This window comes from Pongo pygmaeus, chromosome 2 (genome assembly GCF_028885625.2).
Source record: "Pongo pygmaeus isolate AG05252 chromosome 2, NHGRI_mPonPyg2-v2.0_pri, whole genome shotgun sequence".
Taxonomy (NCBI): domain Eukaryota; kingdom Metazoa; phylum Chordata; class Mammalia; order Primates; family Hominidae; genus Pongo; species Pongo pygmaeus.
In genome coordinates this window covers 67,048,331-67,072,517 of record NC_085930.1, presented here as the reverse complement: position 1 = coordinate 67,072,517, position 24,187 = coordinate 67,048,331, and the positions used below count along the sequence as shown (strand labels likewise).

The 24,187-nt window shown below is 45.6% G+C and overlaps 1 protein-coding gene across 2 annotated transcripts in view; it reads left to right on the top strand.

The window, feature by feature from the left end:
* Positions 1-2,070: 2,070 nt before the first annotated feature.
* Positions 2,071-24,187, top strand: part of SLC6A11 (solute carrier family 6 member 11) — a 127,916-nt gene continuing 105,799 nt past the window's right edge. The window contains exons 1-4 of one of the 2 annotated variants that reach the window (XM_054481328.2): positions 2,071-2,460; positions 5,390-5,524; positions 5,637-5,777; positions 9,210-9,300. In XM_054481328.2, the coding sequence (XP_054337303.1) occupies positions 2,205-2,460; positions 5,390-5,524; positions 5,637-5,777; positions 9,210-9,300 (623 nt within the window). In that variant the 5' untranslated portion in view covers positions 2,071-2,204. The remainder of the gene's footprint in view (positions 2,461-5,389; positions 5,525-5,636; positions 5,778-9,209; positions 9,301-24,187) is intronic. The other variant, XM_054481329.2, reaches the window with a different exon arrangement.

Here is a 24,187-nt window from a genome sequence, read left to right as displayed (position 1 = left end):
CATGGCGAAACCCCGTCTCTACTAAAAATACAAAAATTAGCTGGGTGTGGTGGTGGGCACCTGTAATCCCAGCTACTCGGGAGGCTGAGGCTGGAGAATCGCTTGAACCTGGGAGGTGGAGTTTCCCACCTCCATTGCACTCCAGCCTGGGTGACAGAGTGAGACTCCATCTTTTAAAAAATAATAATAAACAACAATAATAGCTACTGTTCACAGAGCTCCTACTGAGGCTTTTAACCCACACACCCACCCTATGAGGTCAGAACTCATGTGAAGCCCACTTAACAGGTGAGAAGCATAAGGCAAAGATAACAGAGCACCTAAGGAGCAGAGCTTGGATGCGAAGCCACATCCATCTGAATTCAGTATACTCTCACCCTGAACACCGCAGGATCTTTGCTTTTAAACATAACCTGGGCAGCACATGGGGACAGAGGTTTGGGAGGCACCCACATTTAGTTCAGTGGTTCAAGATATGAGAAAGGCTGAATTTAAGGAGAGAGAAAGGAGAACCAGAGAAGCAGGGAGAGAAATGGTAGCTGCAACAGGCAATGCCAAGAAAATCACACCAGTGGGAATTTTAAGAAGCAAAGGAGGGAGCAACGGTGCAGAAAGTTACCTAGAGGCCAGGCAGGATAGGGATGGAAAAGGAACCGTAGAATTTGCCAAATTGAGAGGGCGTCCGGGACTTCACAGCATTTTCAGAGGAGAGGTGGGGGTGGGTGCCAGATTGCTGTGGGCCAAGGAAGTTGTGGGAGGTGAAGACAGGGCTGGCAGCCTGTCAAGTTACTCTTTCAAGAAATATGATAGTGGGGGGGAGGGGAAATGGGAAGATGGTGGAAGGAAGGGCTTTCTGGGGAGATGGAAGTTGGGAGAGACTTGAGCAGTTGTGAGCCAGAATGAAAGGAGAAGCGGAAGGCAGGAGTTTGAAGGCTACAAAGCAAGGAGCCTGTCCCTAAGAGAGCTCCAGAGGGAGCTCCGAGGGACAGATGGAGAGTAGGGTTGGTGGGGGCTCATGTGGCTGGACTTCTCCAGGCCTGTGCAATGGAAGAGGTGGAAGTGTTCATCTCTGTGGCCCCCAGCAGCTTAACAGTCTTTCCTTCTTCCCCTTTTCCTCTTCCTTCCTTCCTCCCTTCCTCTCTGGCCACAAATATTTATTGAGCACATACTATGCACCAAGTCTTGTGCTAGGTTATATGGCTATTATAATGAACAGGGCAGTGTATATCATCCTTACAACTAAGTGAGGAGACAAAAATTATACAAGAAGATGGACAAATGTATGTCTACACATTGTATAATACTAACAATGGGTAATGTTCATTGGGCACTTACAAGGTATCAAGACCTTTATAAGCATTTCTTAATAACCTTTTACCTAAAAATCCATCCCCTACATTAAAACCTACAAGATACTACTGATATTACCTTTTGGAGATCAGGAAACTGAGGCACAGAGGGATCAGATGACTGGCCAAAATCACACAACTTAGATTCACCTGTTTCCAGACGCAAGCACTTAACTGCCACACGGTCCTGACTATGTTGAGAGCTGCGGACACCAGTATGAACAAGACCTGCAGGGTGTCTAGGGCTGGGAAGAAGCCACGAATTCATTTACTCCCTTTTCCTCAAGGTGTGGTCCCTGGACCAGACATATCAGCGTCACTGGGGAGCTAGTCAGACACGCAGGCTCTTCAGCCTACTGCAACCTACTAGACCGTGATGTGTAGCTTAAACAAGACCCGCAGGTGTCTCGTGTGTAAGTTCAAGTTGGCGAAGTCTGGTCTAGAGCCCATTCCTCTTATTAGAGACAGGAGACCGAGGCCCAAGCGTTTGAAGGTTATGGACAGTGGTAGAACTTTGGGGTTTGGTGAGTGGAGCCAGCCTAGGCCTGAATGGGCGCTTCCACTCTTGTCCCAGCAGGCCAGTGGGTAGGGCTGCGGGAAGGACGGGCTCTGCAGGGGCTCGGCGCGCCCAAGGTGCTCGCGGGCTCCCGGGCCCAGCCGGGCTGGGGTGGCGTGGGCGCCCTGCGGGCCGGGCCTCCGCGCCGCGTCCCAGTCCCAGTCTCCGCGCTGGCCTGGCCCGGTCCCTCAGCTCCACCCCCTGCCTCCCCCTCCCGCCCGCTCGCGCCTCCTGAAAAGCCAGCCCGCCCGGGGCGGCGGCGCAGAGCCGGGCCGGCGCACGAGGCAGCCAGCGCGGCCATGACGGCGGAGAAGGCGCTACCCCTGGGCAATGGGAAGGCTGCTGAGGAGGCGCGGGAGTCCGAGGCGCCAGGTGGCGGCTGCAGCAGCGGGGGCACGGCGCCCGCGCGCGACCCGCGCGACAAGCGCGACAAGGCGGTCCACGAACGCGGCCACTGGAACAACAAGGTGGAGTTCGTGCTGAGCGTGGCCGGGGAGATCATTGGGCTGGGCAACGTGTGGCGCTTCCCCTACCTGTGCTACAAGAACGGAGGAGGTGAGGTGATAGTGAGGAGAAGGGGAGGGGGCGCCACCCGCTCGGTGGGGGCGGGGAGCCAGGGGCGAGCGCGAGACCCCCTCCCGCGCCTGCGTGGAGCGGAACCCGAGCGGAGAACCTCGACTCCAGGCACCTGGCGTGTGAGCTCGCCCCGGAGTGCGGCCCACCTGTGCCAGTGCGCACGCGCACGTGCCAATTCGCACCTGAGGGTTCCACCTGCCAGCGCGGGGACTTGCCCGCGTTCTGTCCCCAGCATGAGATGCAGACCGAGGCCAAGGAGCACTTGCTTTGGGTAGGCGCCCTGGTGTTTCAGGCACTTGGCCCCTTGGAGCCTCAGCTTTCCTAACTGGGAAAACGGCCTGTAGGGAAGGGACTCCTGATGATCAAAGTGGTCTCAGTTTTTGCGCGCTTACTGAAGTGCCGAGCACCTTTGACCATATCATCTCATCTCATCCTCTCAGTCACTTTCGTAGGCAGGGGTCTACCCATTTTGCAGGTGAGGACACTGAGGGTCAAAGAAGTATCACTCGACCAAAAATAAAGATGAGATTCCGATGTCAAAGGCCTTGTTTTAAACTGGGACTGGACTCACAGCAGGGAGAACTTTTAGGCGAGGCATTGCTCTATGGTTTCCTGCCTAGTCTTTCGTCTGCTCTTAAGCCTATTTCTAGGGCCAATATTTGGAGCCCCTCTGGTGGAAGAATTGACAACGAACAGTTTATTTTACGGGTCTGAGAGTCACCCACGACAAACAGCAACACTGGTTTAATGTTGATGCTCTGCATAGAGATGTAGAAGGGGCGAGGGAAAGGACAGTGATGAGAGAGTCCTTTCTAGTGACAGCCTCTCAAAGTCAGTTTGGCAAAAGATGCAGCAGCGAATCCGTAACTCTCCCAGCTCAGGGAAGGGGCTCCAGCCTTCAGGACCCCCTCCTGTCATATCAGCAGGTCAGCTGGGCTGATCCATGGCAAGGGATCTTATAAAACCTCCTTCGGTGGCACAGTTTCTCGAAGGAAGAGCCTGTATCTGTATATTCTCTCTTCTCTTTGCTGTGCTCCTGCCCCTCCAGCAAATTCCCAAACCCCAGCGAAGGTGGCTCAGAAGCTGGCTGGCAGGGACCGGGCTGTGAGTCTGTGCAGAGCAGGACTTCCTGTGCGAGCAGCTGCCGGGAGAGGGAGAAGGGTACTGCTTGGCCCAGGCCCTTTCTTTGGGGACATTCATCCTGAAGGCACAGGCTGCTCCAAGCCTGCTCTGCACTGGTAATGAAGTGGCCGCCGGTGTTGGTGGCTTGGCAAGGGAGAGAGAGGGAGTGGACTTGGAGACTCCCAACGTGCCCTGTGCTCTTGGCTGTGAATCCCGCCTCTCTTTGCAGATACAGCGTTTGTAAGCTGCGTCCACTTGGAAACCTGTGCACACCTAGGGTAGTCCCCAGGCACAAATTGTTTTAACATCTTTTTTTTCCATACAGGAAATTGTTGTGCCTAAACAAAAAGCATTCCTAAAAGCAGAAAACACAGTAAATTGGGTTAATTACAAATTCTGTCACAGATTTTTTTTTTTAAAAAAAAGGTTGTAGTGAGTAAAGTTTTTAAAATAAGTCATTGTTGTTTTATGTTTTTTTTTTCTGACTTGCCAAGAATTTCCTTGAGATTCATAGATCTCCTGGTTTGACTGAGTTTATTATCCTAAGGATTAGTAGCTTTGTGAATACACAGGTCAAAAGGCTTTCTGAAAGTGTCATACATTAAATTCTAGAGGTTTCATAGGTAAATAACAGCATGTTAGGGGACCTGCTGCAGCTAATTTTAATCACTTAGATTTCGATTCAGTAAACAGATCCTCTTATCTCCTTTTCCACACTTTTTGCTTTCTAATGTAGTTGGGATATCTGCTTCTCAACTGTTTACCTTTTTAAAAACATCCTTACTGCCCTCCTTATAGATCCCAACAATAGTTTAAAGTATTTCTTTCCCAATATGAAACTTTAAATTAGCTGCTTGCCCAGAAAAGCTAAGACCCTTTCAAACCCTGATAGATAAGGTCCTGCTATTAACCCTTGCAGTTAAGGAGACTTCATTTGGCAAAAAGCACTTTCAGTTAAAACCTTCATTTGTGAGATCAGATGGTGGCAAATAGCATGTGTTTTCATGCTTTGTTATTAGACAGGAGGGACAGAATGAGGGATTTGGAAAAATCCCCATTTTGGGTGTAATAGTTCATGCTCACCTCAGTTATTTAATTTTTTTCACAGAAAGGCCCAGGCAATGGGTATTGTGTTTCAAGATAGGAACACTAATGCTTAGGGTGGTCTTTTCCTGGACCAATTCAAAGCCAGCCTTTGCTAGATAGATTCTTGTTGCAAACTCCTTGCAAGTTGACACCACACCTGGGCCTCATGTGTAGGGGTACTTAATTCTTTAAGGCTTAAAATTGTTCCTTGTATAATTCCCTGAGAATGCTCTTCTTTATGACAAAGATTGTTTGCAAATCACTTCCAAAGTAAGAGGAAGGGGTGCCCCTCACCTGGTCTGTTGAGGTCACTTTAAAATGAAAAAGGGTGCAACATTCAGGGAGGGAATGAATTTGACCCATGCTGGAGGATGAAATGTAACAAATTTTTTTAAATGAGCCAGTGAAACAATTTCTTTTACATTATCATCTTAGCTGCATTACAATTCTGTGAGGGAAGCAGTGCAGATATTAAAAACTAAAGCTCCATTTTACAGATGGAGAAGTTGAGGCTTGGAGATGTGAGGTAGACTTACACAAACCTAGCACTGTTTTCTGACTCTGGTCTTCATAATGAGAACTTGAACTCAAGTTCAAAGAACATCATGTCTGGCCTGTAGTAGGTGTTTATTGAAGAGTTCTTGAGCCAAGTATGAAACGGCAGGGACAGTTTTCATTTCATTCCTTTGCATCCTTACAGGGGCATTCCTGATTCCCTACGTGGTGTTTTTTATTTGCTGTGGAATTCCTGTTTTTTTCCTGGAGACAGCTCTGGGGCAGTTCACAAGTGAAGGTGGCATTACATGTTGGAGGAAAGTTTGCCCTTTATTTGAAGGTATGTGTTGAGTTAATGAGAAAATAAAATTGTGCCCAGGGAATGTCAACTGCAAAGGCAGATTGTTTTGAAAAGATAGACTCAAATTCCTTCCTTTCTTTTGTCCTTTCAGGCATTGGCTATGCAACGCAGGTGATTGAGGCCCATCTGAATGTGTACTACATCATCATCCTGGCATGGGCCATTTTTTACCTGAGCAACTGCTTCACTACTGAGCTACCCTGGGCTACCTGTGGGCATGAGTGGAACACAGGTATGGCCCTACGGAGGTCTCTCTGCTGGTCCTGCTGGGTGATCTGGGATTGGGGTTTGTTCATGCCCTTCAGGCCAGTCCTGGTCCCTGGCCTCTCGTCATGAGTCCAGTTTTCTAGGGTAGTCTTGCTGAAACTGGGGTCAGCTCTGTACCTGTTCTGGTACGTTCTGTGAGTTGCAGCCCTAAAGCCTGAGCTGAGCATTGGCCCAGAGACTGGCATGGTTAGGAGAATGGAGATGTTCTGTCCTCTGTTTGTCAAATGCAGAGACTGAGCCCTTTGGGGGCAGGATGGGGAAGAGCACTAGACTTAGACTCAGGGGACTAGGGCTCCAATACTAGTCTTGACTCTAGTGTCAAATTTTCCCCTGTAAAACAGGTTAGACCAGATCAAGGGCTGCAGACAGAGGACCTACAGGCCAACCAGGCTTTAGATCAGTGAATGGCAGACTTAAAAAATAGATTTGGTTGCCAAAATTAAAAAATTGGAAGACTTCACGTGAAAAATTCTGGTTTCCAGCCTATCTTAAAAACTTTAACGATCTGGTGACACCAGACCCATCTTCCTGCTTGACAGCAGTGGCTGCAGCCAAGAGGTGGCTTTTGCCTTCAATGACTCATCCGTCCTTGAGTTAGCACAAACCCCACCCAGCTCACTTTATTCATTTACTTTATCAATCCAACCCAGCTGACATTTGAATTTAGCCCCAACCCCACTCCTGCTGGAATGGATAATCTTTTAGATTATTTTTGATTCTGATGTATTGTTTGTTTTTCCATATATCCTCCTATTAGCACTGAGTTTTATAATCCAAGGAAGGCATATCCCTGCCCAATCCCTGTCTAAGCTGGCCATGCTCACAGAAGACATCACTAATCAATTGTAGCACTCTTTCCTTCTCGGTCTAGTCTTGGCCTTAGAACCCTTCTCCAATAGTGCTCCAGAGAGCTGCTGCCTTTTGACTGGAACTGGCGCATACACTTTGACCTATTCACCATCTATATGGTAACCTGTGGTTAGATTGTGTCTGGAAGTGGCCTGCCATCATGAGGGCTGAGATCCAGTAAGATTGGGTAGGATGTTGGTGACCAGTAGAAGGAACAGCAGGTGGTAGACCTAGGAGATGCTGCAGTCTGGCTTCTAGCCCTATGTGATGCCTGACTCTGCCCTACTCCCCCACTCCACCAACCCCTGGCTGTTGCATTTTGTGGAGCTTTTGCTGTTTCTCTCTTTAGGGCCCTAGTTTTTAACCTCCCTTTGGCCAGGGAACTCATAGAAATGCTTATCAAACTAAAATTCAAGGACATTTTCTTGGAGGCCTGTGAGTCCTCTAGGATAATTTAATTGTGTGTACTTATTTTGAGGATACTCTAAAAATATGCGCATGTTCTGGATGGTCTGAGCAAACACCTTATAACTGAGGACAGTCAGGAGATTCCAGTGGCTGACTTTACGCATGTTTATAATTTAAGATGCATTCATGGCAAATAGAATGATAATGGCCAAGGGAAAAAAACCAGAAAGATTTGATTCGTAAATAGAGCATTAGTACTCAGTGAAGTCCAGTGGAGAATGCAACACACCATAGGAATGAAGGTTTTGCAGAAGTGTAACCAGAGGAAAATGGTGTAATCAAATCTCAAATAGTGCACGGAGGAATAAACCACCTAAACTCAACAGATTCTGCTTCTTACATGTCAGTTTCATTTTTCTGTTGGGAAAGCAATATAATTTTACCAAATAGCATTATCCTATGCATCCATTTTCTGTTATCACTTTAAATTGTGTTGGTTCTGTAGTATAGTTGGTATTTAATTTATAAATTTAATTTGACTTTTATAATTGTATGAATACTATAATCACAAAAACTTTATAACTCATTGTTTATTTGTACATGGTTAAATATTTTAATAAAAATAACTGTTCAACTTGGGTGTCCAAGAAATTTTTTTTTTAACTCTAGGATGAAAAAATAATTGAGAAATCCTATTTTAGGGAATCCGATAAAAGTCAAGGTCTCCTCTCTCCAGAAAAAGGCACAGGACACATTCAGAAATCTTGCTGACAATTTCAGGTTTCCAGGCTCCTCTCAAGCCTGACTGGGGACCCCTAGACCACCTCCTTTCAGAACATACTTAGCACTTGCCAAGAGGAGCAAGAAGCAGGCAGACAATCTGGATTTTCCCCAGTGGACTGCAAACCTCTTTCTTCAACTGGTTTGCAATCCCCTTTCTCTAAAGGTGTGTGAACACTTGCAATGTGTGAAACATCACACGTAGGAGGTGATTCCTGCCTGCAGAGATTACAGATGGGTTTGGAGCATTCATACATATGTGAGATGGAAGACAGGCAAGAGTGAAGCCAGCCAGGCTCCTGCTCCATGTTGGCCATGGTGCGGGGTGCAGGGGCCTCTGAGGTGAATGGATACAGGAGGCCTTGCCCTCGGGGAGCTCATGGTCTGGTGCCCCAGGTGTCTCTAAACAGAGGGACATGGGTCCCATGGTGGTGGACTTTTCTGGGCAATACCCGTGGCAAAGTAGATGGAGCCCTGGCTGGAGTTTATTACAGTTCTATCCACGCTGGCCAGTGACTTTATAGAGGAGGAAGAGGGTATAGGTGGGGGTCCCTTGACTGTTTCTGAACCTTAGATTCTTATTCCTCAAAATAAAAGGAGTTGGAGAAGGTGACTGCTTGGAGGGCCTTTGAATTCTTGCTTTCTTAGATTTCAGGGGAGGGAGGTTGGGGAAGGCCCCCTGGAGATGGGGTTAAGGCCCAGGGGCACTGGGCCTTGAAGGATGAACACTAGGTTGCTTTTACTTGAGATTAAATCTCCCTGGGACATCATATTTTGTGAAATGAGGAGGCATTCCGTAAGTCCTTTCTGATTGACTGGATCGAGTGAGGGAATGATGAAGAAACCAAGGATTCTTGACATATGTTGGCTCACACCATTTCCTCCAATCATCACGTCTTGATGAGACAGCTGTGGCATTAGCCCCTTTTCACATAAAGTAAAACTGAGTCTCAGCTGCATTACTGCCCCAAGGTCACCATGGACGATCCATTCCTTTAGTCCCTCTATTCCACTACAGCCCTTCAGCCAGACAGATAAATACTACTGATGGGCCTTAGGCAGGGAAGCGGAAAAAATAAAAGAAGATTTTGGAACAAGGGTATAGGAGACAGTTTGATAGGGAGTGTTGGTTAGGAATGGGAGAGAGAAGGCTCCCTGCCCCATAAACCTTTCCTCCTGTTCTAATCAGTGCAAGCCTCTTAACTGTAAAGTATTGATTTTCCCCAATGCCCCTTGACGCATGTTTACTTGGAGTGGCTAGATGAAAATGCCTAGTTGCACATCAGCTCTGAATGTTTTTCAGGATTCAGCTTTCATGGAGGTTAATTTTCTTCTATTTCTTGTCTTGTTTCCACTGTAGAGAATTGTGTGGAGTTCCAGAAACTGAATGTGAGCAACTACAGCCATGTGTCTCTGCAGAATGCCACCTCCCCTGTCATGGAGTTTTGGGAGTAAGTGGAGAAGAACTTGTCTCCCTTGGCCTGTGGGGGCTCTGTCCTGGTTCTGCTCAGTTGGTCTTACCCCTATTCCTGGAAAAAGCCTGATCCTTCTTCCAGCCTGGCACTTCCTGGCTTCTGTGAGCATTCAACGGCTTCGGAAGCAAGAGTGCAGATCTTCAGAGGTTTCCCAAAGGGGCAGCTGAGAGAAATGTTTTCTTGTTCTTTGATAACATGTCAGCATGCATAGTGGGTTATTAGGGCAGGAAGTGCTTGGTGAAAGGATAGACAGTTTAAAAATTCATTTTGAGCAAAAGAGGAGATGCAGCCTGTTTGCAATAAGCTAAGTCAAGAGTGTATTTAGCCTGGAAAGCATAAGTCTCTAGGGGGGATGGGTTTGCTTTCTTTCAGTAGCTAAAGTGTCATATGGAAAAGAAGGAGATCAACTTTAATGGATAGAGATTATAAAGAGGCAGGTTTCAAATGTGTGTAGGGAAGAACTTGGTCTCACAGCATAGCATTGTCTGGAAGTACTTCAGAAGGTTGCGAGCACCCATCCCTGGAAGATGACCAGTATAGGGTTGCCAATCATTGTTGGGGGTGTGTCTGAATCCACTGAAATTGTAAGTAGTACTTGTGTGGATGGGCATTTTCCCAGAAATTGGCATAGTTTTATCAGAGTTCCAAAGGATCTGTGACCCTTACAGGGCTGCTAAGTGTGGTTGTGTACATTGCACACTGAACAACCCAAGGGGCCATAATTTACCTTATGAAATATACATTCCAGAATTGTGTGGTGCACGACTTGTATAACCATACACAGTGGCCCTGACTTGCAAGTTTGTTATAAAGGTAGAAGGATCCCTTGCCCCAGGTATTGGAGAGAAGTTTCCTGTATGGGTCAAAGGCTGGACTAAATGCTTTCTGAAGCTTTGCAATCTAAAAAGGCCTGGCTTCACTGAAGAAGCCTCCCTTACTCTGATGGTGATTAATAGTAGTATATGTGTGTGTGGTGGGGCAGTGGTTTATGAGTGATTTTTATTCTTTTCCCAGATACCATTCGTCTCCTGCCTTCTCTAGAGGTCATTATGCTGAATTTAGATTTACCACTCTCATATAAATCTTTATACTTTTCATATATATATGCCCCAAATAGCACCTAGGTCTTTCTTGCATATTTTTCAAATTTGTGTTACTAGCATCCATTATTTACATTTTTTATAACAACTTTATTTCTTTGCTCAATATTGGTTCTTAGATGTATCCATATTGGTACATGTAGCTTTGGTTCTTTCATTTTTCTACCAGAGTATTTCATTGTATGAATGGCCTATGTTGTATTTATCCAGGTCCTCTTGATGGGCATTTAGACTGTTGCCCATTTCTCACTATTATTAAGCACACTGAGTGAATGTCTAGTCTGTGCTTCCTCGAGTGGAATTGCTGGGTTGTAGCATACATGCATTGTCAGTGTTATCATATAACATAAAATTGCTTTAGAAAGAAATTAATCTAGGCCAGGCATGGTGGCTCACACCTGTAATCCCAGCACTTTGGGAGGCTGAGGTGGGTGGATCACCTGAGGTCAGGAGTTTGAGACCAGCCTGGCCAACATGGTGAAACCCTGTCTTTACTAAAAATACAAAAATTAGCTGGGTGGTGGTTCATGCCTGTAATCTCATCTACTCAGGAGGTTGAAGCAGGAGAATCACTTGAACCTGGAAGGCGAAAGTTGCAGTGAGCCGAGATTGCACCACTGCACTCCAGCCCGGGTGACGGAGTGAGACTCTGTCTCAAAAAAAAAAAAAAAAAAAAAAAAAATTAATCTAATTTACACTCCAAACAAGAGTTTGTGAGAATTTCTGCAGCTTCACATTTTGGACAGCACTTGGTCTGTTCAGTTTTTGTTTTGCCAGTGTAATGGGCATTAAATGATATCTTACTATTTTAAATTCACATTTCTCTAATTACTTGTGAGGTTAAGCACCTTCTCATGTTTTGTTTTGTCTGTTTTTTGCGATTTGATTTCTGTACCTGTGAACTTAAGGTTTACATTCTTTTCTATTTGGATTGTTTGTCTTTTCTTACAGATAGAAATTGTTGATACATTCTAGATATTATCTTTTCCCAGTGTGTGGCTTTTCTTTCTTATTTATGGTGTACAGAAGTTTCCATTTTATTGAAGTCGAATTTGTCGATTTTTCTTTTGGGTTTGCACAGTTTGTGTCTTATTTAAGATATATTTCCCTACCCCAAAGTTGAAAAAATTTTCCATATTTTCTTCTAAGAGATTTACAGGTTTTTTTTTTCACATTTAGGAATATAATCCATCTGGAATTTTATGTTTTTAATGTTGTATTAGGTAAAAATCCAGGTTTTAATATATAAATAACCTATTTTCCCAGCAGGACTTACTGATCATTCATTCTTTTCTGATTTGTAATGCCATCTTCTATACATAATTTCCTTTAAGCACAAGTCTGTGTTTGGGCTCTCTGTTCTGTTCCATTGGTCTCTTTGTCTATCTCTGTGCCCATACCACACCTATAGTTTTATTGTAAGCCTTGAGCCTGTAAGGCAAGTCTCTCACTTTGTTCTTTTCCAAAATTGTTTTAGTCTTCTAAATGAATTTCAGAATCAATTTGTTGAATTAAACAAGAATAGCAATAAAAAAATAACTCTGGGAATTTTGATTAAAAGTCTATTGAATTCATAGGTTAGTTTGAGAAAATTTGACATCTTTATGATTGAACCTCTCTGTCTATGGACATGGTATAGCTAGTTCTCCATTTGTTTATGTCTTTCAAAGTGCCTTTTAGAGTAGTGGTACTTAAATGTGGTCTACAGAGTAGCAACATTTTAATCACCTGGTTACCTACCCCAGGCCTACTGAATCTTAGTCTCAAATAGAGCATCCGTTAGATATGTGCTTGAAAGGAGACTTCTGTGCTGGGTGGGCCTGTGTGGTCTTTCCCAATCTCATTGGGCTGAGGTTTCCTGGAAGAATGTCAGAGACTTGTATTGGACCTGCACATTTAGGGGTCTGCAGAACAGTTTCTGTGCTCCTTTAGAGAATTCACTCTGAAACTCCAGAATGGACAAGGTCTCTGTGTTAGTTACTGTTGTTTTTGTACCATTCATTTCCTTTGTAACATATATGGAAAACTTTAATTAAATCATCATTTGTATAATGTATTTGTTCATTGTCTGTATTCCCCAATAGGCAGTCATGAAGCAGAAACTTGTCTGGTTTTACTCATCATTGCCAGGCTATGGAAGGCCCTCAGTTAATATTTATAAACTAGATGGATGGATGAAGAAGGCAGACAGGCAGGCAATATGTCCTAGGAAATACTATATGAGAAGAGTCAAAGTGGGCTCTGGCAAGAACACCTGCTGTCATTAAGCCTTTCACCCAACAGCATTGATTAATTCCAGGATCCCTTTGCAATATCCATATTATCCATTCATTTGGACACCAAGGGCAGGCAAGGGCAGTTTGTGTGCATCCTCATCAGTATAGACCATCTTGCCAGCTACTTGGTTACTCAAGATGAAAGTTCCTGGGCAAATGAACCCATGGTTCTAGTTTTCTATTCAGATTGCATCTCTGTCTGTATCATCCATGTGGTGTTGAATCCTGTATCCTAAAAGTACTCAAATACTAGTGGGACACACACCCCTTCATACAATTATGCTTTTGTCAGACACCTGTAATTCCTCTTTGCCCCTGAGCTGAGATTGGAATATAGAGATTGTGTGAGATGTTCATATTATCCTATGAAAAGCTTGTGAGCCACATAAGTTTGAGAATGGATGAAAGCTATGTCCTTCAGTAAGAATATCCATTTACCTTTGCTGAACCCAAATTTCCAAACTTATTTTCCCATGGAATAAATTAGAATCCCTTCCCTCTCTCTGCCCCTGCCCCAGTGTACTTCACCCCCTGAATGCTAGCATTCCACTAAATGCAGTCTGGGAAACATTTTGCTAGGAATAAGTTCTTCCTTAAATTCAGCCAAAAGTTGATTTCTGGGGCTTTGGTAGAGCATACCTAATTCCTTTTCTGTGTGACAGCACTCTTCGAGTATTGGATCAAGCTTCCTCAAACACATTTCTTCACCTCTCTTTGTTGTTTCCTTGTGTGGCTGGTTTGATGGGCTCCTGTTGTCCTTTTCACACTGCCTCCAACTCCAGGGATTTCAGTCAGGGCCACATTGCTCAGTCAAAGTAGACTGCCTAGGCTGTCTGCTATTATAGCTCATTCATTTGACAAACATCTGAGCTCCTGGTACACATAAGAAAAACATGGTATCTTATTTAGGGGAAGCAAAGATGGAAGATGAGGTTCCGGTCTCTAGAAGCAGAGGTGTGACAAGCCCACAGATTACCTTAAAATCATCTACAAGGCACTACTTCTCTGCCTGCATCTGGCCATGGCTTTGCCTTGGTCATGGGTACCTGGCCTGCCCACTCCCCATCTTGAAGTGTCAATTCCCTTTTCAGATGTAATTAAAATTGCTGGCTTAGCCCACGAGAGAAGTTCAGGCCCTACATCAGTCCTGGATTCTGACTCTTATGGGGGTCCTACAGGGCCAGGGCTGCTTGTCTTCCTAATGTCAGACTTCGAAATTAGGCCATCCTCGTTTCCCTTAGTAACCCATTATGCATCTGGCATCCATGCAGTTATCTAAATATGTCTGCAGTTCTAAATTTTGAGCCTGTACCCTCTGGTGGGATTGAATGCTATTAAGTGCATAACCAATATTGTGGCATCAGATGGACATTGATTCATCTTCACTTCCCTTTCTCAAGCCCACAAGTCCCATTAGTCCAGGGTTTGGGGAGCAACTCCATTCTTGCTATGTATACAATCAAAATTGTTTTTGCGCGGCGTCCCTTCAACAAGCACATGTTGAGCACATATTGTGTGCTGGGCCCAAATTAAGCTCTAAGGGTATTCAGTTCTATTTATTCGGAAGGATGAGGCCTTGTTTTTCTGATTTATCTTCACTGGAGGAGTTTCGTTTTTAGTGTTTATTTTTGAGTCACGTGAATGTTTTAATTAATTTTCTTTGGACAGGAGATTTGGGATCAGAGGAACTAGAGTGAAGGTTGGTTCTTTCTGTGGGACTGGGGTGACTCCTTGCCTCTTTCCCAGGCCTATCTTCCCCTCTGCACATTACCCTCCTCCACACTGGCCTTCTTTCTGTCCTTCAGATGTACGGGCCTTGTCCCAGGGTCAGTCTCTTGGCTTTTGCTTTTGCCAGAAGATTTCTCACCAGATCCTGTGTGTCTGGCTCCTTCTTATCATTGAGTCTTAATTCAAATGTCAATGTCATATGGGGAGCCCTCCTTGACCATGCCCATGGAACCCATACCCCAGTCCCTCTCAACCCCATCACTCTTTCTTAATGCCCCATCACTCTTTCTTAATAGTTCTTATCTGAAATCCTTGTATATTTATTTGATTATTCTCTCTTTCTCCATCAGAATTTAAGTTCCATGCTGGCAAGGACGATGTCTGTTCTGTTCATTATTGTCTTGCCAGCACATTCTAGGTGCTCAATAAATATTTGTTGAAATGAATGAATGGAAGAGTGAATGAATGAATGAATATTTCTTACCCCTTGGAGCTCAGTGTCCACATCTGTAAATTGGAAATGATAACACCCACCTGAACACCCACCTGCACGGCTGAGATGAGAATTGAATAAGACTTCTCCTGTAGGAAGCCCAGCCCATCTTAAGCTCTTTGGAAAGGTTTTAATGTGTAAGAAGATTTTTTGCCATTGGTTCTCCCATATGTGAAATGGGGTTAACCCTGTTCCTTGCCTTACCAACCTCTCCAGGCTGCTGTGAGGATTAAATGAGATAACACATTCTGAAAACTTTGATGGGTCATAAGTGGGGTGCCTGTGTTAGTTCTGGCTACTGGAGGCACAGGGTCCCTTCCAGCCTCATCTCTACAGGTACAGAGTCATGGTTGGGCCCAAGCTGCCAAGGTCTGTGCACAGTTGGTCTGTTTGCCTACAGTAGCCTTCATGCCTCCTGATTCAGCATCGGAAGTGCCCTTTGGACCCTTTCCTAGGTCAGCACTGCATGCTGTGTAGCAACATCTAGTTCTGGTACTTTGGATTACCTGGCCTCACCGTACCTCCAACCCATCACCCCATGGCTAAAGTGTAGATTTTAGCAGCAAGTTCTAGAGCCCAGTTTAAGCAGCTGCCCCTTCCTCCTGTCAAGTGTGTGTGACCCTGGGCACCCTATAGAGCCTCTATCTGCTCCTCTGAAAATAGGATGATGTATGGTAAACATACCCACCCCTTAGGCTTGTCAAGAGCATGGAATGAGATGATGCTTACCAAGCTCCTAGCATGTGATAAGTGCTGATAAATAGTAGCTGTTTTTACACAGGAGACTTTATCCAGATCTCTGCAGGTCTATGTGGATTCTTTTTAAGATTCTTTAGAGAAGGCTTATCAAGCAAGGCCTTGTTTTCCCCTCACAGTAGGCATGGTGAGCTTTCTTAGTGCATTTTTTCTTCACTTAATTGTTCTTTTGACATTTTTCTTAGTAAATACTGGGTGCTCTGCATCTTATAAGTAGCCAGAAAGATGAGGAGGACACTGGCTCTCCCTGAAGAAGCACACAGCCCAGGAGGGGAAGCTGGGAAGTAGAAAAAAAAAAAAGAGTTTTTGAATTACGAGGTAACAGATATATCTGTAGGATGCTTGCAGAGTGAGGCTGGGGAACCCTGGATACCTGGACTTTGGGGAAGGCTACATGGAGTTGGTGATACTTTAGCTGGGTTTTGAAGGATGAATAGAAGTTCATGCAGTTGGCCATGGAGTGAGTAAATGACATACCAGGTGGAGAGAATAAAAAAAGCAAGAGCACAGATACCTGAACTTGTGTGTTGCATTTACCCACAATGCTACTGCATTTAGATCCTAGGGGCTAAGGGGAGACTTTACTTACTTTACTTTAAGAGCAGGCAGGGGCCAGAGCATCTATGCACTTACAGGTCTTTATTGAGCACCTACTATATGGCAGGTCTCATTGTAGTTTCTGGAATGCAACATGAATAAAACAAAGACTCATCCTTATGGAGCTGAGAGCACCAACAACCAAATAAGCAGAAAATATTGGATTAAGTTGAGATCAGTTTCCTGAAGAAAAAGTCAGCAGGGTTAGGGGGCAGAAAGTGTCCAAGGGTCAGGGAGGGCCTCTCTGAGGAGGTAGCATGTCAGCCAGGGAACTGAGAGAAGTGAGGGAGCAAGCCATGTGGAGGTCCCAGGAGCTACAGGGCCGAGGGAGCAGCGGGGGTGGTGACTCCATAGTGAGAGGCTGTTTGGGGAATGGCAAGGCAGTCAAAGAGCCTGGAGAAGAGCATGAAGGGCCTCTGTGCCCTTCTAAAGGGTTTGCAGTGATTCTTTGGGATGCCTCCAAATGTTCTATCCCTAGAGTTGTGCGATCAGGCCTGGGGATAAGGCAGCCTCCCCAGGCTGCGGGTGGAGGCCCTGGATGTGGTCCAGGTGCAGCAACCTAAGGCTCCTTCCTCCGGAGGTGGAAGCTGGGTGGTGGTGCCCTGCACTGTTGGGAAAGAGGGTGGAAGCACTCTTGCCATGCTTGGCCATAGAATACACTAAAGGGAGTAAAAGAATGGTCTCTCTGATGTATTAATTCCTCCACAGCCTCCCACTTGCTGCGAGGTCTTCTAACCTCACACGTCCTCAGTGAACTTGTTCTGAGGCAGGCAGATGGGCAGCTCTTAATCTGCCTGAACTCTCAAGTCCCCGTTTTTTTTTTTTCTAAACAACAGCAACAGAAGCCAATTTAGCAATAACCCGCAGCACTGGGGCTGCACATAAGTTTTGTCCCCAAATCCTACTTCTGAAAGTTTCTTCTGCGATACGACCTCACTAGTTACACAGAACCTGAGCATGTCCTCAGCAGCACTGTATGTGATAGTTAAAAAGGACATATAAAATGTTCTTAAATATGATACTGATTAAATTATACAACTGCTAAAAAAGAATGAGGCAGAAAATGTGTTGACACAGAAAAGCTAACAGTAAGTGAAAAAGGTGAGGTGTAGAATGTTGTATATGATATCGTATATAATATATGTGTTGTATATGCCTTTATAACCATAAACCATATCTGGAAGTATACACAAGAAACTATTAACAGATTACCCAGGAGTGGGACTCGGGGGTAAGTGAGGTTATAGGGAGAGAGGCTTACTTTTTGCTTTGTACTTTTTTGTATTATTTAAATTAGAAACAATTAAAACTAAGAACATGATTATTTCATAATTTAAAAAATAGGAGCCACAGGGTTAGTGAATAAGCTGTTATGTGTCATAATGAACCCTCCTATTTGTGTAACAAATCCCATTTACAGTAGTCTGTAGGCAGACATTGTGAAGAAACTAGTAGTTCTTTCTTTCTCCTATATGCGCCTGTAGGCCCATAGAGATACCTAGCCCTGAAAAGTGAAATGAAGCTTGCTTTCTGAATGGTTCATCATTTACTGTTTCCTTCCAGTGAATGGAAGATTTTAACACAAAGGAGAGTTTGCAGGCAGATGTTGAGAAGAAGCTAGTAGAAGCTTCCACCTTGTTAATCTTTATGTATTTATTTAGTTATCAAGTCATTTGTCTTGATATTAGTTCATTTAATTTTTTAAATGAACTAATGCCTGTAATGCAGGCAGATGAAAAGAATTCAATTTTACCATTAACTAAACATAATTTTGGAAACGCTGAGGGATTTCCCAGAACCCAAAGCCAGCCTCTTGGCTCCTAGTGGCCCCGAGCAGCCCTGGTGCCCCGCAAACCCACCCACCAGCTGCCCCACAGAGGATCTCTTCTCTCAAGGAGAGGGCTGTTGTTACCCCTCCCCACCACCACGGAGGCACTGGGGATCCTTGATTAGGGTTCGGGGGAACAGGAGGAGGTCCCGTTGAGGACACATACCAGACTTGTGCTGAGTAGGGGCTTGGGACACATGCGGCACTCGGGCCACATGCGGCACTCTCATGAGATTCGCCAATTCACTAAAGCAAACCCAGATCAACACTTTGTTGCTCTCATAGGGTGTTGTGACTTTCTTATTCTAATTGTTAATATTTAACTGATGTTAAAAATGGTGATTATTGTTGTAAGCAATGAAAACACAATAGACATATAAATGGGATATGTTTGTATGTCAGATTAAATATAACCTATAAATATGTCTCCCCAGCCCTGCTCTCTAAGAGAGAACTCTGTTCACAATTGAGTCTCCTCCTGCCAGTATTTCCCTGTACTCTTAGTACCACTCCTGTTACTCTCCTTTTTGTCCTGTCTGTCAAAGCATACAAGTTCCCAGGTTCAGAAATTTAATTCTCCTCTTCCGTCAGTTCCCTTTCATAGAAGCGGGTTTTCCAGTGAACACTTGATTTCTTTAGTGCAAAAGTGATGTGTGTCCTTTTTTGTAGAAAATGTAGGAAGTAGGTTTAAGTAAAACAAGAAAATACAGCACACAACAGGATTTGGATTTCCAAGCTGCTGAAGTAGGGAGGGGCATGCCAAAGTCTGCAGTTCCACTCCCTTGTCCCCAGCCAGACCCACCCTGGCAGCCATCCCTGAAGCAAGAGCCAGGATCCCCATCTGCCAGGCACCAAGAAGCATTTCTCCATTGCCAATTATTATTATTATTATTTTTTTGAGACAGAGTTTTGCTCTTGTCACCCAGGCTGGAGTGCGATGGTGCAATCTCAGCTCACTGCAACCTCCACCTCCTGGGTTCAACCAATTCTCCCACCTCAACCTCCCAAGTAGCCAGGATTACAGGTGCTCGCCACCACACCCAGCTAATTTTCGTATTTTTAGTAGAGACAGGGTTTCACCATGTTGGCCAGGCTGGTCTCAAACTCCTGACCTCAGGTAATCCACCCACTTTGGCCTCCCAAAGTGCTGGGATTACAGGCATGAGCCACCATCCCTGGCCCACTGCCAATTAAGTGTAAGGGGTGGAGGCCTAAGGGAGAACCCAAGGTCTATTTGCCCTAAGCCGTCAATGCCAGGGATGGCTCCTTGCCCGGAACACCTTCCCAGAAGGACCAGTTAATGCTTCTGGTGATGACGCCATCCGAATACTATACTGAAAGCCCTTTAGCCGAGGATCAAGCTTCTGCTTGTATGCACGGTTGTTGAAATGCTATTTAAAAGTGCCGTGCTGTGGTGTGGTATGGGGACCTAGAGACCTGGGCTTTGGGGCCAACAGTAAGAATTTGAATCCTGCTGCTTCCACTTGTTAGTCTTGGGCTTGTTGCTTAAATCTCTCCACAATTCACTGTCTTTGTCTGCAAAATGGGAATAATTGTTGTTATAGCACTACTAGTAGTAACTGGGCTTAATAAATACTGAATAGCTGTGGTCTCCTGTTATTATGAGTTCTTGATCATTACAGTAAACATATTTGTGTATAAAATTAGCCAGACAGGTATTTGTATTTTTCACATTGGATGTCTTACAGTATAGAACAGGAAGCAGTAACTTACTGAACTGCAAGAGTTTTGTCTGAGGTTCTTTCTACATCCTGATGAGTGCAGTAGAGAAAAGGAAGTCACATTTGGTTACTAAGCACCTACTGTATACCCTGGCCCTGCACAGGGCCCTCTAAGCACATGACCTCATTTAACCCATCCACCCAGGGGATAAATGATGTGGTATCAGTATATGAGTTCTCATCTCACACGGGGGATTCTGAGGGCATGAGAGATTAAGGGACCTGACGGAAGTGCCTCTCATGGTGGGCCAGAGCCTGAGCTGGTCTGAAACCCAGCCATCTGCATCTCTCTGCCATTCCAGGCTTCTTCCTGTGTGTGAAATGTGGTCAGCTGCCTGCTTTATCCCAGGTGCAGAGTTGGACTGCTGTGTGCCGCCTCTCTGCAGCCCCGTGGACTCAGGCTCTGGAAGTAAGTTCCTTTTTTTTTTTTCAGCAGATGGGGAATATATTTGATAGGAAAAGGGAGGAAGGGATGAAGGAACTCATGAGAAATGGCTTCACAGAAGCCTTCAGCATCCAGCAACAACAATGTAAGCCCCGTGGGTTGGGTCCTTCCTGAGTTTCAGAAGGTTTCTTTAGGAAGTGGCTTTAGAGTCAGGACCCATAAGGAGCAGAATAACTCGACCAGGTTGTTTTTAACAAAACAATGAGGAAGTATATAAAACTCTCCAGGGTCGCACATGCACACCCAAACACACACATCCCTTGCTTGTGCTTTGCACTCTTCTCACTAAGGGGCAGACGGAAGACATGCAGGATGGGGGAGAAGCGCCAGAGCTAGGGCAACCTGACCTTTTCACTTAGGAATTGGGACCCTGAGCAGGTAATGCCGAAGCTCAAGTTTCCTCCTCTGTAGAATGGGTGTAAATACACTTAAAGGTGTAGTTGGCATGAAGTGAGCTGTGGACAGCGTGACGTTGCTGGTCAGCGGTAGCTCCTCACAATCCATTCCCCTTCCACAGACCCCCCCATCCTCACTTCCATTTTAGAGCTGAGGTGGATGAAGTGACATTCCAAAAACAGGTGACCACCTGTGGTCTCCCAGTGGGATGCACCCAGGCTGGGACCAGACCCCCCACTCCCCACTCCGACCTCCTTGTGCAGGGCTGCTCCTGATGCTCTCGTGCCTATCCTGGCCACCACCCGTCCACGACACACAGTGGCTTCTTGCAATCCTTAATGCAGACCACCTCAGAGGGGCCAGGGCACAGGTGGGCCAGCTTTGCCTGAGCTTCCGGCTGCTCCTTAATGCAGATTTGCTTCCCCTCGGACACACGTGGAGAACCTGTAGGGCAGCCGTGACCTGGGCAGCATTTTTAAGCTGCTTGAGTCCTGGGAGGAGGAGTAAGGGGCAGGAATCTGAGGGCATGGACCCCAGCCGTGGGGTGGGGGAGGCCCTTCCCACCACGTGGGATCCACGTTCTGCGAGAGCGAATGGCTGCGTTATGAACCCTTGATGGATTCCTCACAGCTGCGGCAGTTCCTCCGTCTCTCACCTTCCCCTTATGCACTTTGCCTCCTGACCTGCAGGACCTCTGTTCACTTCTCCCTGTGAGGCCTAAGTTTTGAGGCATTTCCATGAGTTCCTGCTCCTCTGTAAAGTCCCCACTTTTAGATTCACTCTCCTCCCCACACTCCCTCCTGCTGCCCTCAGTCTCACCCTCCAGCCACAGAGGGGCAGCGCAGGCATTAAACTTGGGATCAAGAGACAGGTTCAAGACCAGGCTCTGCTACCTACCGGTTTTGTGATCTTGGACAAGGTAGCTATTTCTGTGGAGCCTGAGTTTCCTCTGAACAATGATGTACAAGATAACATACACAAAAGCACCTGACACATCTTCCCAAGTGTGTGTTCTGCAGGATGTTAGGAAGTACTGCTTTGGAAAAGCAGAAACAGGGTTGGGAGGGGGAGCCCTTCCTTCTTAACTTTTTAGAAAGTTTATTGTAGTTTACATGCCATAAAATGCACCCCTTTTAAGTGTACAGTTTTGAGTAAATTTACCAAGTGTGAAGCCATCACCACAATACAAGTTTAGAACGTTTATGTCCTCCAAATAAGAGCTCTCTGCCCATTCACCATTAATCTCCATTCCCATCTCCAAGCAACACTCAGTGATTTTTTTTTTATCTCTGTGAATTTGCCTTGTTTAGACATTGCATATAAATGGAACCATACAACTTATGGTCTTTCGTGATTGGCTTCTTTCATGTAGCATAACACTTTCAAGGTTTATATATGTTGTAGCATGAATCAGTACTTCATTGCTTTTGTAGCTACATAAAATACTGTTGCATGGGTAGACCATATTTTGTGTATCCGTTCATCAGTTGATGGACATTTGGGTTGTTTCTACCTTGGGCTATTACGAATAATGCTGCCATGAACATTTGTGCACACATTTTTGTTTGAACATATGTTTATTCTCTTGGGCTTATATTCAAGAGAGAAATTGCTGGGTTTTGTGTTTAACTTTTTAAGAAAGTGCCAAACTGCTTTCCAAAGTAGCTGAACTATTTTGCATTCCCACCAGTAATATATGAGGGTTCCATTTCTCCACATCTTCACCAACATTTGTTATTGTCTGACTTTTTGATTATAGCTATCCTAGTAGGTGTGAAGTGGTATTTCTTGTGGTTTTAATTTCCATTTCAATGAGGAACACTTCTCAATAAATTTGAGAAACATTGAGTTAGATAAAGCTGTACAAATGTATTTGTTTCAGAACTTCTCAGAGCCTTTCGTATTCTACTAAGCATTGAACATCTCTAAGGAAGTCTAGTGTTCAGTATTTTCTCAGATGAGAGCCCAGTGTGACCTGGGAACTCAGGACATTGGAGGATTAGTGTTCTTTGGGAAGCATTAGCCTAGGACAGGGGTCAGCAAACTACTGGCCAAATCCCAGCTGCTGCCTGTTTTTGTAAATAAAGTTTTATTGGAAGAAAGCCACACCCGTTCATTTACAAATGACCTGTGGTTGCTTTCACCCTGCAGGAATAGAGAATAGTTGGGACAGAGACAGTATGCCTTGCGAGACTGAAGAAATTTACTCCCTTGCCCTTTACAGAAAAAGCTTGCTGAGCTTTGGCCTGGGAGTCCCTGGTACACAGTGAGGTGCTCACTTGCTTAGCCTGGGTGGCAGGAGGGGCTGGCCCTGGGGTTGGGGTGGGGACCAAGGAAGCACTTGTGAGGCTTAGTGTTATTTGAGCTGGTGCTTGAAGGATGGTTAGAATATAGATAACTGGGGAGAATTGGGAAGGATGTTCCCAGCCGAGGGAATCACAGGAGTGAATTCTGCAATGTGAGGAAGTGCAGGATGTTTGGGGACTGATGGAGACTGGTGTGTGGCCAAAGAGTAGGATTTTGCAGGGACAGAGGGAATTGGAGAGGTAGCTCCAGACCCCTTAGGCCTATGTCGGTCCCTGATTGCACTCCCTGGCTCCCCAGGGTACTGGCTCCACTGACACTCATAATCACACAATTCCCCATCTTTCCCAAGACAGGGCAGTGGTTTTGAGCTCTGCCTCTGGCATTGAACAGATATGGCTTCAAGATCTGTCCCCACTTTCTGGGCATGTCACCTGCCTAAGCCACAGTTTCCTTATCTGTAGAGTGGGAATAATAGCTGTCCTCACCTGAGAAGATGCAGAGAAGGTCAGATCAGATTTTACATGTGGCGTGGTGAGCAGGTGAGAAATGCAAGCTGTAACTGTCCTTGTTGATACCATTATACCCCTAGACCGTAAGTTCCCTGAGGGTGGAACAGCCTGCTTATTCATCACTGTAGCGTGAACTGAATGAGTGTGTGATGTAGAGGCCCGAAATTCCTGCAGAGGAGGCCTGGCTGAGTCCCTGGCTTGGTTTAGGGGACCCTGCCGTGGACTCTGTCGGAGTCCCCCATAAATGTGGAGAGTGCAGGGGACTGTACTTCTTTCTTCCTGGAGAAGTGAGAGCAGACTCCCCAAGGCAGCGGCCAGCTCCCCTGGCGGGGGCCAGGAAAGCACATTTGTTTTGGTGATGGGCCTTTTTTGGTTTGTGTGCTTGTTGCTTTGGGAGACCAGCAGGGCTATTTATAGCTCAGCCCCTCAGCGCCAGCTTTTAGGGCGGTCTTCAGGGCCCTGGCAGCACTTTCCTCAGTGGCAGGTTAAAGAAAGGTGATCTGTTTGCCGGCTCCGTGCACGACATGAAGATGAGGCCACCCCAGGCTGGGCTGGGACCTGTTCCCACATGGCCCTCCTGGGTGCCAGGCTGGAGGGAGTTCTGCTCCAGCTCTGCTCTCTTGGCAAACCAGCCCTTGTGCTGGGAGCCGGAAGCTTCAGGTGGGAGACTGTTTCCTTCTCTCCAG